The following is a 14,020-nucleotide window of genomic DNA, read 5'->3' as shown; positions in this document are numbered from 1 at the left end:
ATTACAGCGTGCGCTGTCCCTGTCATCCACCGAATCAGAAGATATCTGGAGTCTGCCCAGATCTGCGGCAGGGGACACGACGGAGGACGAGTGTTCTCAGGAGGATGACTCCCCTCACAATCACCGTAACGAAACCACAGCGGATGATAGCCAGGAAAGTCCTCTGCACACCTGGAAGACGGACCCGACACCAGAAGAAGAACTAGAACAGCCCGGACAGGGACTCTCCGAGGACTCTGACCTGATCGCCTTCCAATGTCTCGCAGAGTGAGTCATCATCCGCTTCCCTGAAATGCTACTCGTGATATGTCTGCTCACACCGTTTAGACTAGATGCCCGAACAAAGTCAGTCGTGCGATCTACTAGATACGCAACAAACGCTGATTATTTCCAGATCCATGCAGAACTCATTGAATAACCAGAACAGCTGGATTGCAACCATTCGCAGTGACCTAGAGGATACCATCCGTCGATTGGCGGTTGTGGAGATGGCTATTGGAATGAGGGCCAAAGAAGGAGAGAAGCAGGCCACGGAGGGTGATACAACTAGCCGAACACTTCGGTCACAGCAGTGATTCCCACTTGAATGTGATGGAATTAGGTCTATTGCCTTGAGTCACATGTTAGTCTTTGTTGGCGGATTATTATGTCGCTGTGCTTTGCGAGTAATTATATTTTACCCCTGCAGAGTCGTAACTTGATATAGTTTAACATATTAAGATTTTCGAAAGTTAAATGGCCTGGCGATCATTTCCAGTCGTACCGGCCGATCATGGCCCACCAGGGCTGTGGGTCCTGCTGGTAACCAAATTTAGCGCCCCGCGCATTCTTTTCCAACCGGCAGAGCAAAAGTCTGAACAGCTAATTTTGTTCTTGAACTAAAATTCGCTCTACTGTAGCAATATCAATGTATGGATCTGTTTTCGATTGGAATGGCGGTGGTGTTGCTAAAGATTATCCACTGAGCTATCTGTCTGCGTGGTGGTTATCTGAATTGACTATCCAGTTCCGCCGCAGCCAAGACTGTCCAAGCCATTCATCTACCATGATTCACACAATAGATTCATACTGGTTGGCTGGTATTGCCACTTGCTGAGTAAATGGGTAGTTACTCGATGTGGAGAACCCTGGTAGAGCATTGTGCCCCAAATTCTCAAGCGTGGCGTTCTGGTTGGGCCAAGTTACGTGCATTACTTCAGAGCTAGGCAACAAAGGCACCGGTCTTCCACTCTGCAGAGCATCGATGGTGTTCCAGAGCTGTGTGGTGGCCGATAGCAGCTCACCATGCGTCTGACGCAGGACCGGCTGAATATCGTTCCACGAGACCTGATCCTGTCTGGTGGCCTCAAGCGACTCCTGCTGCTGCTTCATTCGGCAGAGTTCTTTTTCAAGCCTCTGATTCTCCTCCAAGATTTTGTCTTTTGCCGTGATAGCCTGCTGCAGTTTTGAAGTCTCCCGAGCTTTTTCTTCATGTAGACGCTGCATTGCCTGGAACTCATGGGCTCTCTCGTCGTCCATCTTCTGGAGAGCTTGTTCAAACTCTTTTTGAACTTGGTCCATCACATCCAAACATTGGCCATGTATCGCCACATGATCTTTCTTACGGGTGGTTTTCGTCATAGAATGTCCCTGCAAAGCTTCTCAGCCAAAAGAACATGATACAAGACAGATCACAGAGTTTCTGTACAAAAAGATACAAAACGAGCGATAGAAGAATGACACACCTGGGCTTTGTGTAGCTTCGCTACTGGGCTGACTGGGCTACGGCCCAGCTTGGACGTGGTAGTTGTCGACCAAACAGAGCCGGGCGAGCCAACGCGCGAACCGACAACACGAGGCTTTGCTTTGGTAGCACCACGACCTGCACCACGACCAGTACCCCGAGAAGATTTCGAGTCATTCGTCATGATAAGTTCTTGTGTTTGAGGGATTATTGTAACCTCAAGCAAAATTCGGGCAGATTGAAGAACCTGAATGTTCGCAGTAATGTTTACAGAATGGGGAATAAAGACTTTAAAGGTTTTGGTGGAACCAGAAGCAAAAGATCTGAAACAAGATGAAAATGCTGTGCCCTTGGGGAAACTTTATTTGCCAGCATCTGGACCCTGAGCAGGGAAGGCCAGGTGATCATTGTGCACACCGGACCCCACGGGATCCTAGCGCGATCCTAGCGCGAAGTGAAGAAAAGAAATTAAGATTCAAAAAGACGAGAAAAGGGACAAGAGAAACCACTGCCAGTCCATTGTGGATATGTGATCGGCCGGCCCGCATTACTCTATGCAATCAGTGGTGTTTCAATACCGGCTTGGAGTCTCCTTGCACTTTAATATACTTTCATTAATATGTCTTGCACAAATTTACATCAACGTCGATGTCTGATTGATAAAAGCAATCCTGTGTCTTGATGGCCGTGGTTGATATACGCTGTTATAGCAGAGGGGGTCAAGTTCTTAGCAGTTCCAACGTCGACAGAACCAAAGCCTGATCTACAGGATACTCGTATAATCTATTTGAGCTACCACGGCTCACGATTGGCCCCCTTGTCGATCGCCACCCGTCCAGGAGATTGCAACGCTATTATCATGTTCCCGAGGAGACCATGGACAAAAGAAAAACTCAACGGACCAATCAACAATTGGCATGGATGTGGACGGATGCTGGTACAGTTCGAAAAGAAAAATACCGGGAATGACCCATGGGACAGTAAATTAAGGAGGTGCTAACTGTGGCTTTCTGAAGAAATTCGAAGGACCTGTAAAAGTCCAGACACGATCCACAGGCCCCGAAATTGATGGGCTGCTGCCGTGCGGGTGAAGGCCTTTGTTGCTCCGTAGGTAAGATTTGGGCAGATGAGCTACTCGGAGTATTACGCGGTGTTTCCAGAAGGGAAGTATATGCCAAAGAATATGTGGTCATAGTTTCCTTGAACCCTTCGGTCATCTATCGATTGCCAAGCTTCCACCCCGTCGTCTGTCTGATCTCTCAAGTATTCCAGCAAATACTTCTTTCTGTCGGCACCGGCCATCCTAAATACGTATATTCCTCACTGCTGGGTAGATCCTCTCCTACCATGGCCCCAATTTCCTGGCTGATCCAGTAGCACTAATATAGCATAGATGTGGTTATGCTAATACAAGACGGACCAGAAACGTCTATGTAGACATATAGTCCGGGTCTTGTTCTAAAAGCCGATGAACCGATAGACTTTAGAACTGGCACCAGCCGGCGTTGTGGGCCCGAACTTCATATGGTCCGAAAGCTTACTTTTTGAGCATCCTTCTTATCTTCCGTTATACGCGTGGTTGCGCGGCCAACAATCTTCAAAAAAACACGATTGTGGTCCTTAAACCGTAGAATATGCGATTATAGCCGAAGTTTTCATAAGCGTGGATTTTTTTCCTCAGTAAATCCATTTAGACTGTAGTGACAGCCATATTCATAATAGATCTGGAAAGTGGAGCAGAAGAAGAGAGACAATCTGACTAGGAGGAAGCTTAAATCCTAAATTCCATGAATCATTGCTGACTACCACCGAACGCACCCTTCCGTGATTCACTCAAAGAATTTGTCACGATATTTGACATTCGCCACTGACCATGGATCCTGCTCTGCGTTCCACGGTCGTCATAAAACTAACCTTCGGTTTGACTTGAATGGAAAGGAACCTTTGTTCCAGCTGCGCGAGATCCTGCCATTATAGTACTGGCTGGAACAAATACTCTCCCATCAAAACGACTGGACGAGGATCGAGGATCAATCATGCCTGGAGCTACGGCGTAGATAACTTTGCTGTGGACCTACCCATCCAATTCAAAGTACCCAGGGGTGTAGAGTTATAACTCATACTGTGCGGGTTCTAAGATCTTTAGAACTTTCCAGGATATGACTTGCTACAGTGTGATGATTTCATTGCAAGGATATTCACATGCTGGGTCCAAAATGAAGCTATTTAAGCCCGCCACCGATCCCATCCATAATATTTTCTACAGTATACTCTTTGTACACTGAGAAGACCATGGACACAGTCATAACCAGCCTGCCCCCAACAGTGGGCACTATCCTGATGGATAATATCTCAATCATCCAGATCGTGTCCATGTTCTCAATCGGCGCGTACAATGGTCTAGAAACAGGAATCGTCGCGTTTGATGCGTTCAAAGGCTACCGCAGCCTGTATTTCTGGAGTATCCAGGTCGCATCCTGGGGGATCGTTCTGCATGCTCTTCCTGCCATGGCTCGCTTTCTAACACAAGCATCCAACATCGCGACGTCAGTCCCCTTCGTGATCGGATGGTATGCTATGGTCACCGGCCAAGCCATTGTACTGTACTCGCGTCTGCACTTTGTTGTCTCCAACGTGAGGACGCGGCGTTGCGTTTTGTGGATGATCATTATCAACGCCTGCATCCTACACATTCCAATGACCGTTCTCTTCTTCGGCCTCACCAACGGCGACGCACGTCTCGCTCGCCCTGCCGCAATCTTCGACCGAATCCAGCTGACGGCCTTTTGTGTGCAAGATTCCATCATCTGCAGCATTTATGTATACGAATCAGCTCTTACTTTCAAGAAGATCAGCACCATTCGTGGTCAGAACAGTCGCAGTGCCATCATTCATTTACTTTGGATCAACATTCTTGTCGTGTTTCTCAATGTCCTGCTCCTCGTCACAGAATACAAGCTTCACTACATTCAAGTGAGCTTCAAGATGGTGGTATACAGCATCAAGCTGAAGTTGGAGTTTTCTGTACTCAACCGTCTTACTTCATTGCTTCGCTCCTGTACCTGTCAGCGTGAATCCGGGGAGCGGCGGCGATCGAGTGGACGGAACCTGTTTAATAAGCTTCTTCCGCAGTCAGCTACGGCATCGACGACGGAATTGCGGCCTGCAGCCCAGGGAGAGGTACCAGATCGTCGCATATTCCCGACATGCTTCCAAAGAAAGCAGGGAGCGCGACGCGAGACGTCCAGCGAGTGTATGACACCCCCAGGAAACACGTCGTACTCACGGCGTACTTCCGAGTGTCAGACAGACACACATCAAGCTGGATCATCCGAAACTTTGCCGGCGCTAGAATTGACTTTATCTGAGTTTTCCCCAAAGTTTGACGTTTGAGCATTCCGACAACGAAGAATGCCAGGTCAATGTGACCTCATCGACGATGGAGCAGCGAGCTTGGATTCCGTGACGGACAGGTATGATCGCAACTACCAGGCCAGTCTGTTAGCGACAGGTTAACTATGATGCGTTCCCCTCAGACCATGTTGGATGGTGTCTTCGTTGAGCTATGGTAGGGGAATGGTGGTTCCACGCTTGTGAAGTGAACCCATGGATTTAAATATGGCACAGCAATAGATTGAATTAAGACTTGCAGATCGTTATAGAGTATTATCAAAACTACGACATAGTACAGCGCTATAAAGAATATGTCTTTTTGCTCATTTCAAACTATTTGCAGCTAAGACTGCCGCCAAAAGGCGCCTTCCTGTTTCAGTCCACCCCATAATCGTCACTGACATTTGTTGAAAAAAGCAGAAAGTCCTACACCTTGGATTCTGAGTTACTCAACATTTTTTGAACTGGTGCAGGATGATGAGAGTTCTTGGCCGGGTCAATACCTTCATAGAGATGAAAGGGATAACGACGGGAACTTACTAAGTGGTCTTGTGAAAGAGGCCAATGTTTAGAATTGGAAGTCAAGATGAATATCTTCCCCGATTGTCTCATTCGAATAATAAGATGGATGTCGGCATCGCATTCCGAGCTGTACTCAGACGCCTTTTTGAAAAGGGTCTTTCTCCTCCTGCGGGCTTTTTGGTGAACTGGGCGTCCGACTCTGCTTTTGAGCTTTGGCTGCAGGCTCATATTAACCGTGACTGCCGGTATGAGAAAAGGAAAGGCAAGTAGTAGGATGTTAAGTAATCAAGAGGCCGGATAGGAAAGAAGGCTGAATGGGAAAGAAAGGCAGGATGGTAAAAACAGATCGCATGGGGGCTGCGTTTCGATAAAGGAATGTTCGTCTCCAGTCAGTCTGATATCTGTGTGACAAGAAATTCAGGACAATGGTAGTACATTGGCAACGTTGATCTGAGCAAGATTGTTCACCAACGGTATAGTCCGGTGAGTCTGATAGTTAGGTTGAATTTCGAGCGAATGGAGTAGTTTGTTTGCAATGCACCGTGTTTTCTAGATGGATGCATATACTCAGAAGCTCCGTGGTCTGAAGAATGTTTCACATCTGTACCCTGGCGGTGTAAAGCTGCAGACATTTGGGGTTTTCTATTGTTGAAGAATGCTGAACACTTGCATAGTAGAAATGAGAGAGTCCTTCAACGATTGAGGCACTACGTTGAATAATCTGGCATGATTATGAACCATTTTCATCGAGATCCGTTCGGCTCCATGCAGATTGTACACCCAGTACGAAGTCTGCGCTACTAGTGGATCTGCGACAAGCCTTTTTATCTCGCTAGTTCAATTATAATAAAATTTACCACAGCACTCAGTATTATTGACACTGGCGATGCTAAGATACGACAAGACTTTCACCTACAGATGGAGCGAAATCAAATGTGGCATTCATTTGACATATGAGGTCCGACTAAAGCAATATGCATTTACTGATAATATTGAAGCACATATATTCTACTCAAGAATCGACGAAGAAAGGACAATGAATGAAGGCAGAGCGAGCCATTGGCAGTCAGTGTGAACAGCTGCTTAAAACAGTTCCCAAGCCTGCTCCGCATGTACCTACCTTGTCTGTCAATATACTGCACGTATTCTTCCTTATTCGGCAAACCAAATTGAAACGCATTGTGACAGCTTCCCGACCTGATAGAAAACGAAAAGGCAAGCCGCATTCAATGCGTAGTTACTTCAACGAGCGTAGTAAGACTGGACACCGTGATAGGCGGTCTTGTTGGTCACACTAACCAGTAGCTTTAGCTCCTCTTTGGATGACTCTCGATTAAATATCTCATTCTGGTAAAAATATTAGGCAAGAGCATGATGCGTATCGGGGTGATCTTTCTCACCTGCAGGAGCTTCTCCAAGGGAACATTCTCCAGCTGGTATGGCAAGTTTTGGATCTCGAGTTCCCATTCGTAGTTTAAATTCTTCAGCATCAATTTTTTAACAATATCAGCTAAAGCACATAATTTGATCGTTGCGGAATTCATTTCGGATTCATGGATTTTGCAGCTATTCTCGACGCCCACTACGGAAGGTTAGTTTCAATCCCTCTATACTCGCCAAATGTGGGGATATCTCACCAATCTTTACATCACCAGAATGTGTGACTAAAACTGTTCCCGGGCTCAGAGTGGCGAGCGCTCTTCCAAGCCGACGAAGATGTAAAATTCCCTCCAGTATCTGTGAAAGGTGAGTTCGAGCTCGTCGCGAATTTCATATGACTGACATACCGGCTTCACAATGGAAAGGATTTCATCCGCGGTGATCAAGCAACTGGAGGCTAAAATCTGATCAACTGACACCTCGGTTGGCTCCCAAATTAGCATACAGGACGTGTCATATTGGTAGCATTCGAGCAATTTGAGGAAACTTGGATGGGCAACTTGGTCCATCATCTCCAGAAGAGCTGTAGCATCAGGCATTTGTTGTTGGAGCTGTTGGACATGCACTACTGCTCCTTTATTTGTCCGACGCCGAGCAAAGATCCATGACTGATCTTGCAATCTGGCAACTGGTTCGAAAGTATCCCATGGATTCGCATAGAGTTGCGGAATCTTTGCGACCGAGCAATCCAGGCGTGGTTTTCTTGATGAAGAGGTGACTCCTTCGATGGCTTCTTTCCGGGTTTGCGAGGGTTTCAAATCAGTGAAAGAAATTGGGTTTGAGGCCAGCTCACGGTGAAGAGACTCATCAACCCATACGGTTCGGCGGTGGGTGTCCTTATGATTCTTCATCATTTTTTGTGGATTTGGCAAGTATGAAACGATACAGCGACAAAGCTAGAGGGCAGAAGAGCTTTATAGCTACAGACCTTTCTTTCGGCATAGATCTTTAGCCTCCCCATAGTATCTGGGTCACGATGTCATGTTATTACTTCACCGCAAAGTAAAGGTGATGTACCTCAATTAAACAGGGTGCTATTAATTTTTGATCTCTTTTCTTCTGACGACTCAATTATGATCTTTTGAGACATTCGATGCTCGCAATAAACTACTTGTCAATCAAATATCATGCACTCTGTCAAAAATTTTCCGGAAGGGCAGGGCTACGCTTATTTAGGATTATTCCTGCGCTGTATCTTACAAGCCGTGAATGTAATCATGTAAGTACTCGAAACGGAAACAAGAAGCTTGCGGGATCAATCAGATCAAGCTAGGCCATCGCACTAGTATATTGATGGACTCTGAAAACGCGAGCACCGTCTCAGGAATTGTTCCATATATACTACGATTAATGCGGAACTGGGGTTTTGTGACTTGCTCATTTCCATCGGCATCATTGCGAGAATAACAGTATCACGTTTTCAGATACGGTGATCATATTATGTAACCAATGTTCGTAATCATCTGCGCGGTCTGTCATGGCATGACCATAAAGTTATCCAAGTCCTATATACATAATCTGGCTTGAGTAAAGATTTGGAGATGAAGACCAGACTTTCTCTACTCCCAGGAGTACCTTATGAGCTTGGCCTATGCGTGGCCCTTGTCTAGAGCTCTGTGGAATGTTAGTCGTGTGTAGCATGTCTTGCAAATTGCAGCATAAATATAGCTCTCTTGCTCTGAATGAGCCATTAATCTCATACACTCAGCAGCAATTTGACTCCTGCAAAATGATACCCAACCGGTTCAACTCTCGAGCACTGTCAGTTCATACCAAAAAATACCGAATTCCCTCTAATATTTGATAGCTCTATAAAAGACCTACTGCTGCCTCCAGAATCTGCCACACAGCAGCAATTGAACGCGGTGTCACCAGGATCTACTGAAGAAGCCATTGTGACTCGAAGCACGGATCCTGAAGAAGTGAACACATCCCCTTCCGCTAATGCAGCTGATGCGAAAAGAATTCCTTGTCAATGGGACTTTTCTGGCTCCACGGCCGCAGCTCGTAAGCGGAAATATCAGGCTCAGGCATCACAAAGACATCGCGATCAGATCAAGCAGAAGCAGAGCTTGATGGCCAATGTCGCTGCCTACTCGGGCGAGGTTGACAAGCTTTCGTATTTGGTGTCACAGCAAAGAGCGCAATTGCATATGCTGAATAATTTCAAAGAACTTGTGTGGGCCAAGGATACAGATCGTGCCCTGGCATTTCTCGGTCGTCATCCACAGGTACTTCCCATCTATTTTCTTGAACTCCAACATCGACTAATCACCTCCGTAGCCACTCCTGTTAGATTCTCGTACATACAGGTCTATCAAACATTTTGTTAGATACTGTGGCAGCTACCTTGCCTCAATGCCGTGGAGCAACCCTTGCATGGATTTTGAAGTGCAATTCAACGACGGAACAGCAGGGCAGGTGAGATGGCAAGTGAAAGTGCCATTGCGGTTGCAGGCTGCGCCCGATTTCCAAATCCAGGAGGAAGAAGAAAAAGCCGAGTTTGCTAAGAGTCTGTTGCCTACGGTAGAGTGGGTGTTCTTCGAAAGTTTGAATATCGCCAAAGAAAATTCTATGCAGTTGGTTCCGGATAGGATGAACACGAGTTTGGTTATTCTAGAGAATGCGGTTTTTTAAATTGCATGTATCTTTCAGGTGTGTCAAGAATGTTTAGTGTCTCAAATCAGGCACCATCGCAATGAATTGCACCAGTATATGCCAACCCCCCAGATTGATGAAAGATTTAACATAATCATGTATTTCCACAAATGACTACTGCCATGAGTAGAGAGAAATAAAAAAAGCCCAGTCCTCGAATTGCCCCCGAAGATGCCAAATTTTCAGAGGCCTCGGCAGATCTCGTAGGTCCAAGCTGTGTAGGACCAGGCAAGTCAGACACTGATGTAACACCCACTGTATTAGCAGTTGGCAGTGTGAATGTCGGAATTATCAAAGTCAAGGGCACAAATTCATTATTCCAAGCGATTCTTCCCCTTGTGTGCGTACTTTGAGCGGTCGGCATTTTGTCCCTGGCCTGCTAACTTTGGATAATATAATTTGTCAACCTTGAAACATAGCGATTCGATTGGCCTCCAGTAACTTACTGATATGGACTCGTGATGCTGGACAAAACGTTGCGGGGGCCGTTTAGACTTGAATCGACGTAGCAGTTGCGCCCGGTAAATTTGATTCAGCTATTCAGTGACAGAGCCACCCTAGCTAGAACATATGTTAGCTATCAGGGTTGGGGAATATCACCTAGAGAACTTCCTCACCTGTGCCTAGTGGTAGAAAGGTACCGTTTCTTGTGATCGAAAAGAAGATAGAGGAGTTATATTGAATTTAGGATCAGAGACTTGAGAAGGTGATTGTGCTCATATTTATGTTGTCGGTTCTGTGTTTCGCGTGGACCTGGTGACCATATCCACAGAAACTGCTTGGGCCACCGTTGAAGCCATTAGATTTTCTAATGAATTATCAAAGACTCCCTGGGCATCAAATCGCGTTATAGCTCGTTGAGGACCTCAAAATGATGGGCTTAAAGGATACACGCTGTTATGAGGTTGAAAGGTCAGGCGCTGATTACGAGCCCTTCTCCTGAATAGCATACAGGCTTAAATGTCGAGTCACCCCTCATTCAAACGTGAAATGAAGCCTGCGTTCTACGGACCAAGATTCACCAGTCGATTTATAAAACGCTTAGCATTCTTATCTCTTACGGGATGGATCGAAATCAGTTTCACCACTTGCACACAGAGATTATTTCCCGAAGTCTCTATTGAAACATACTATGCATATTACAGTTCCTCTGCCCCTGGCTCTTTTTCTTGGCAGTACTCCAATACATTCCTATATAATGCTACAAAAGTGAACTCTGTAGTACTCTTGTGTGGCGTTAGGGGATTCTAAGTCGGGCCTGCATAAAAGGCAAACAGATAGGAGATCTCCTTACTCTGGCTGCCAGACTTCGGATGACAGTCTGTAGTCCACTCAACTTCAGAGTTTTTGTATGAATAAGGTGTGAGTTATACGATACAAGCGGCTTTTTTTTTTAATCTTTTGTGTTCTCCTGTTCTGCTCCTAGGATCCTGTTGTCTCCAGGAGTCACACCAAGCGACTGAGCTACTAGCTAAGAAAGGATGTCGGCTGCTGTAAGTCTGACATCCGACGTCCTGAACATAAAAAGCCCCATGCCCACTCTTCTACTTGGATTCGTATCGAACTTTCTCGCGTCTTTCGAAAAGCCGAGCCTCTCACTAGCCGTTGTATGTGACTCGAACTTTTACTTCACAATGGTTTCTCACTCAGCTCCGGTTTCAATGCCCTTCAATGGCCCTGATCTATTGCAACTTTTTTTTGGAGAGTTCGACGATGTCCAAAGTGTGATGAAGCAGACAGATGCTCTGCTGGCTGTTGAGCCTATAATGCAGAAACGATCTACTGTATACATTTCATCTCCAGTCTCCTCCTTTCTTTGGCACAACCTTTTGATGAGGGCCTCCTATGAATCTATGGATGTATGGAAGATAATCTTGGCAATTCCTTTTCGTTTCCGCTAATGAGATGCTATAGCAGGATTTTGGGTCGTCGTATCGGAGACTCACAGACGGAAAGAGCGTCACTATCAAGCCTCTCGGTGATGGCACGCTTAATTTCTATGCCACCCATGAGATATGTCTTATCGACTTGAGGGGTTTCTACTTCCCTTTTGCTTCTACCTCAGATGCAAAGAACACAATTGTCTTTGGTCCCCTGAAAGGGCGCTGGCAGGTCGATGAGCTTAACACCCTCAGACTCCGTGGATGGACTGTGGATTACTACGCCGCTAGTCGGTTGCTTGATGAAACTTCAGGTTTGAAGTTGGAGGGGGAGCTATCCCTAGAAAATGGCCGACAATTCCTCGAATACAGCAAAGCGATCGAGTACAACACTGAGGACGACGGACTGATCTCTACGAGTACAACGCTGACCGTGAAAGACGACACGGGAATTGTAGTGGATCTATTTGGGCTTGGATTGGTGATGGAAGATTAGGAATGTTTTGAGGATTGAAGAGGTTTGTAGAACTCGATCAATTTATTGGCCTGCAATTATGCCTTTCAAAGTGCCTCTGGGAGAAATTCCAGCCATATTGTTAATGCTCAATTGTTCTTGATCTCAATGTGGCTGGTTAGGCGAGACTAATATTAGACACATCATCCTGTATCTAAAGTCTACTAACTAAACACTACCCCACAAGGAACCGCTAAGATATTGACAGCCAAATTGACATACACTGAAAGGAATCTTGTATGGGCTCCAAGGAGGCACAACATTAGCTGAAGCATGTACATTTAGATCAGTGATAGTTACCCTTTCGGTTCAGCCGCCGGGCGATAACAAATTGTGTGTGTGTTTGTGTGTGTGTGCGTGTGTATCTAAACTTCATTTGCGGCAACGTTCAGTAGATTATTGGCGGACAAGCATATATTAACCACATGAGCTCATTCATTGATTATTTCCCTTCCAACTTGGGTAATGAAGGGCGCGAAATGAACAGTTTCCAATTTGTGACGTCTATCTGAATTTCTGGGTCTGCGATTGATCCAACAGTACAGTATCAGGTCGCGCATATACCTCGGCGTTCTGTAACTTCTACTAGTTTGGCCTAAGCTTCATCCACCCTTACATCATTGCGTTCTACTCTTGAAAGATGGTGGCATCACAGAGACTTTTTCAGCGGATCTTCAACTTATCGATCATGAGGTTCAGATCCTGTGTTACGTTATGCTTTATACAATTCGTTCTCAGACTCATATTTTTGATAACAAGTGTACTAACTAGATAGAGGGTGGGAGTTCGAAGTCCAAAGAAACTTTTTGACGATGAGCGAAAGAGCAACTGGGTGATACATATCAATCCACTTGCAGATTCAGAGTAGGTAAAGTTTCGCTGCTTGACTCTAAAAATGAACATCTGCTGCGGTACAAAAATTAGGGGCAGAATCAGAACGAAAACAAATGGAGAAGAAAAATTTCAATCTCACAGTGAACCTTTGGAAATGCCCTTTTGGGATCGAAAAGCTCTGATCTCACGTATCAGACATGACTGAGCCTCGGGCACGCCGGATATACTCGTCCTCATTTCGGAGTAGCTCTAATTTGTAGAACTTGTAAAGCGCGAGAAGTGCTGAACAAATCACTAGAGTTGCTCCAGTAACAGAAGTTGTTATAATAGCCATTACTGACCAATTCCCACTTTGAGACGTGCAAACGTTGATGACGGTGGTCAGCAGCCCCGCAGCGGCATGCAGACACAGGGGTCTAGTTCAATGTTAGACTTGGATCTGGCTTTTCAGCCCTTTCCGGTAATTCGCCGACTTACAGAAACACTTGATTGTTCAACCAGACGTAATTTCCTCTAAGCTTTGGGAAATGCATAAGCCACATGAGAGCTGCAGCTCCACCAACAAAAAGCAAGCACGCAATCACGAGTAACGGAGGGTTTTGGATCATATGTAGAGCGGTACGACCGGCTTTGTTGGTTTGCAACGTCTTTTCAACCTGGCTCGAGGTCTGTAGTGATGTGAACGTGCCAGGTACGACTAGATAGCCAGCCAGCAGTGCCCAGTTAGCCGCACTAGCCGTAATGTTGAAAAGGAGATCCATTTGTGCTTCTTCTCTGAGCATTCTGGCATAGTTGGTTTCATTGGCGGTGCGAATCGCTTTCACGCTTCGTAGCTCTGGAATTCCCCTCGAAGCTGAACCCGATGAAATAAGCGCAGGCTTCAGTCCAAGAACAGGACTCTTTGTGGATCGAATCTGAGTCAGCATTCTTGTATGATAGCCTGCAGCCAATAGTATGTATGAAATGAAGCAGAAAGTCAATATGAAGAAGGCAAGTCCGTTTGAGGACTTTGGGCGCTTTGTATTGTTCATGCTGAAAGCACACTACGGCCAATCG

General features: G+C 45.9%; 6 protein-coding genes across 6 annotated transcripts; 3 read left to right on the top strand and 3 right to left on the bottom strand.

The window, feature by feature from the left end:
- Window positions 1-1,050: 1,050 nt before the first annotated feature.
- N7511_001778 (uncharacterized protein) lies at window positions 1,051-1,907 on the bottom strand (the record flags this gene model as incomplete). Its single annotated transcript, XM_057124203.1, has 2 exons — window positions 1,051-1,629; window positions 1,725-1,907. 2 exons carry the CDS (start codon window positions 1,905-1,907, stop codon window positions 1,051-1,053), a joined length of 762 nt encoding a protein of 253 aa, XP_056986362.1.
- Window positions 1,908-4,015: 2,108 nt separating this feature from the next.
- Window positions 4,016-5,116, top strand: N7511_001777 (uncharacterized protein; the record flags this gene model as incomplete). Its single annotated transcript, XM_057124202.1, has 1 exon — window positions 4,016-5,116. One exon carries the CDS (start codon window positions 4,016-4,018, stop codon window positions 5,114-5,116), a length of 1,101 nt encoding a protein of 366 aa, XP_056986361.1.
- A 1,764-nt stretch (window positions 5,117-6,880) lies between these two features.
- On the bottom strand, window positions 6,881-7,932 carry N7511_001776 (uncharacterized protein; the record flags this gene model as incomplete). Its single annotated transcript, XM_057124201.1, has 4 exons — window positions 6,881-6,985; window positions 7,039-7,220; window positions 7,276-7,375; window positions 7,426-7,932. The coding sequence occupies 4 exons, from the start codon at window positions 7,930-7,932 to the stop codon at window positions 6,881-6,883; spliced, it is 894 nt and encodes a 297-aa protein (XP_056986360.1).
- Window positions 7,933-8,807: 875 nt separating this feature from the next.
- On the top strand, window positions 8,808-9,715 carry N7511_001775 (uncharacterized protein; the record flags this gene model as incomplete). The annotated part of the gene is made up of 3 exons (XM_057124200.1): window positions 8,808-8,839; window positions 8,886-9,309; window positions 9,362-9,715. 3 exons carry the CDS (start codon window positions 8,808-8,810, stop codon window positions 9,713-9,715), a joined length of 810 nt encoding a protein of 269 aa, XP_056986359.1.
- Window positions 9,716-11,397: 1,682 nt separating this feature from the next.
- On the top strand, window positions 11,398-12,112 carry N7511_001774 (uncharacterized protein; the record flags this gene model as incomplete). Its single annotated transcript, XM_057124199.1, has 2 exons — window positions 11,398-11,595; window positions 11,651-12,112. 2 exons carry the CDS (start codon window positions 11,398-11,400, stop codon window positions 12,110-12,112), a joined length of 660 nt encoding a protein of 219 aa, XP_056986358.1.
- Window positions 12,113-13,148: 1,036 nt separating this feature from the next.
- Window positions 13,149-13,890, bottom strand: N7511_001773 (uncharacterized protein; the record flags this gene model as incomplete). The annotated part of the gene is made up of 2 exons (XM_057124198.1): window positions 13,149-13,380; window positions 13,442-13,890. The coding sequence occupies 2 exons, from the start codon at window positions 13,888-13,890 to the stop codon at window positions 13,149-13,151; spliced, it is 681 nt and encodes a 226-aa protein (XP_056986357.1).
- Window positions 13,891-14,020: the final 130 nt, after the last annotated feature.

This window comes from Penicillium nucicola (assembly GCF_028828085.1).
Source record: "Penicillium nucicola strain IBT 29836 chromosome Unknown utg000002l, whole genome shotgun sequence".
Classification (NCBI taxonomy): Eukaryota; Fungi; Ascomycota; class Eurotiomycetes; order Eurotiales; family Aspergillaceae; genus Penicillium; species Penicillium nucicola.
This window is presented reverse-complemented; position numbering and strand designations above follow the sequence as displayed.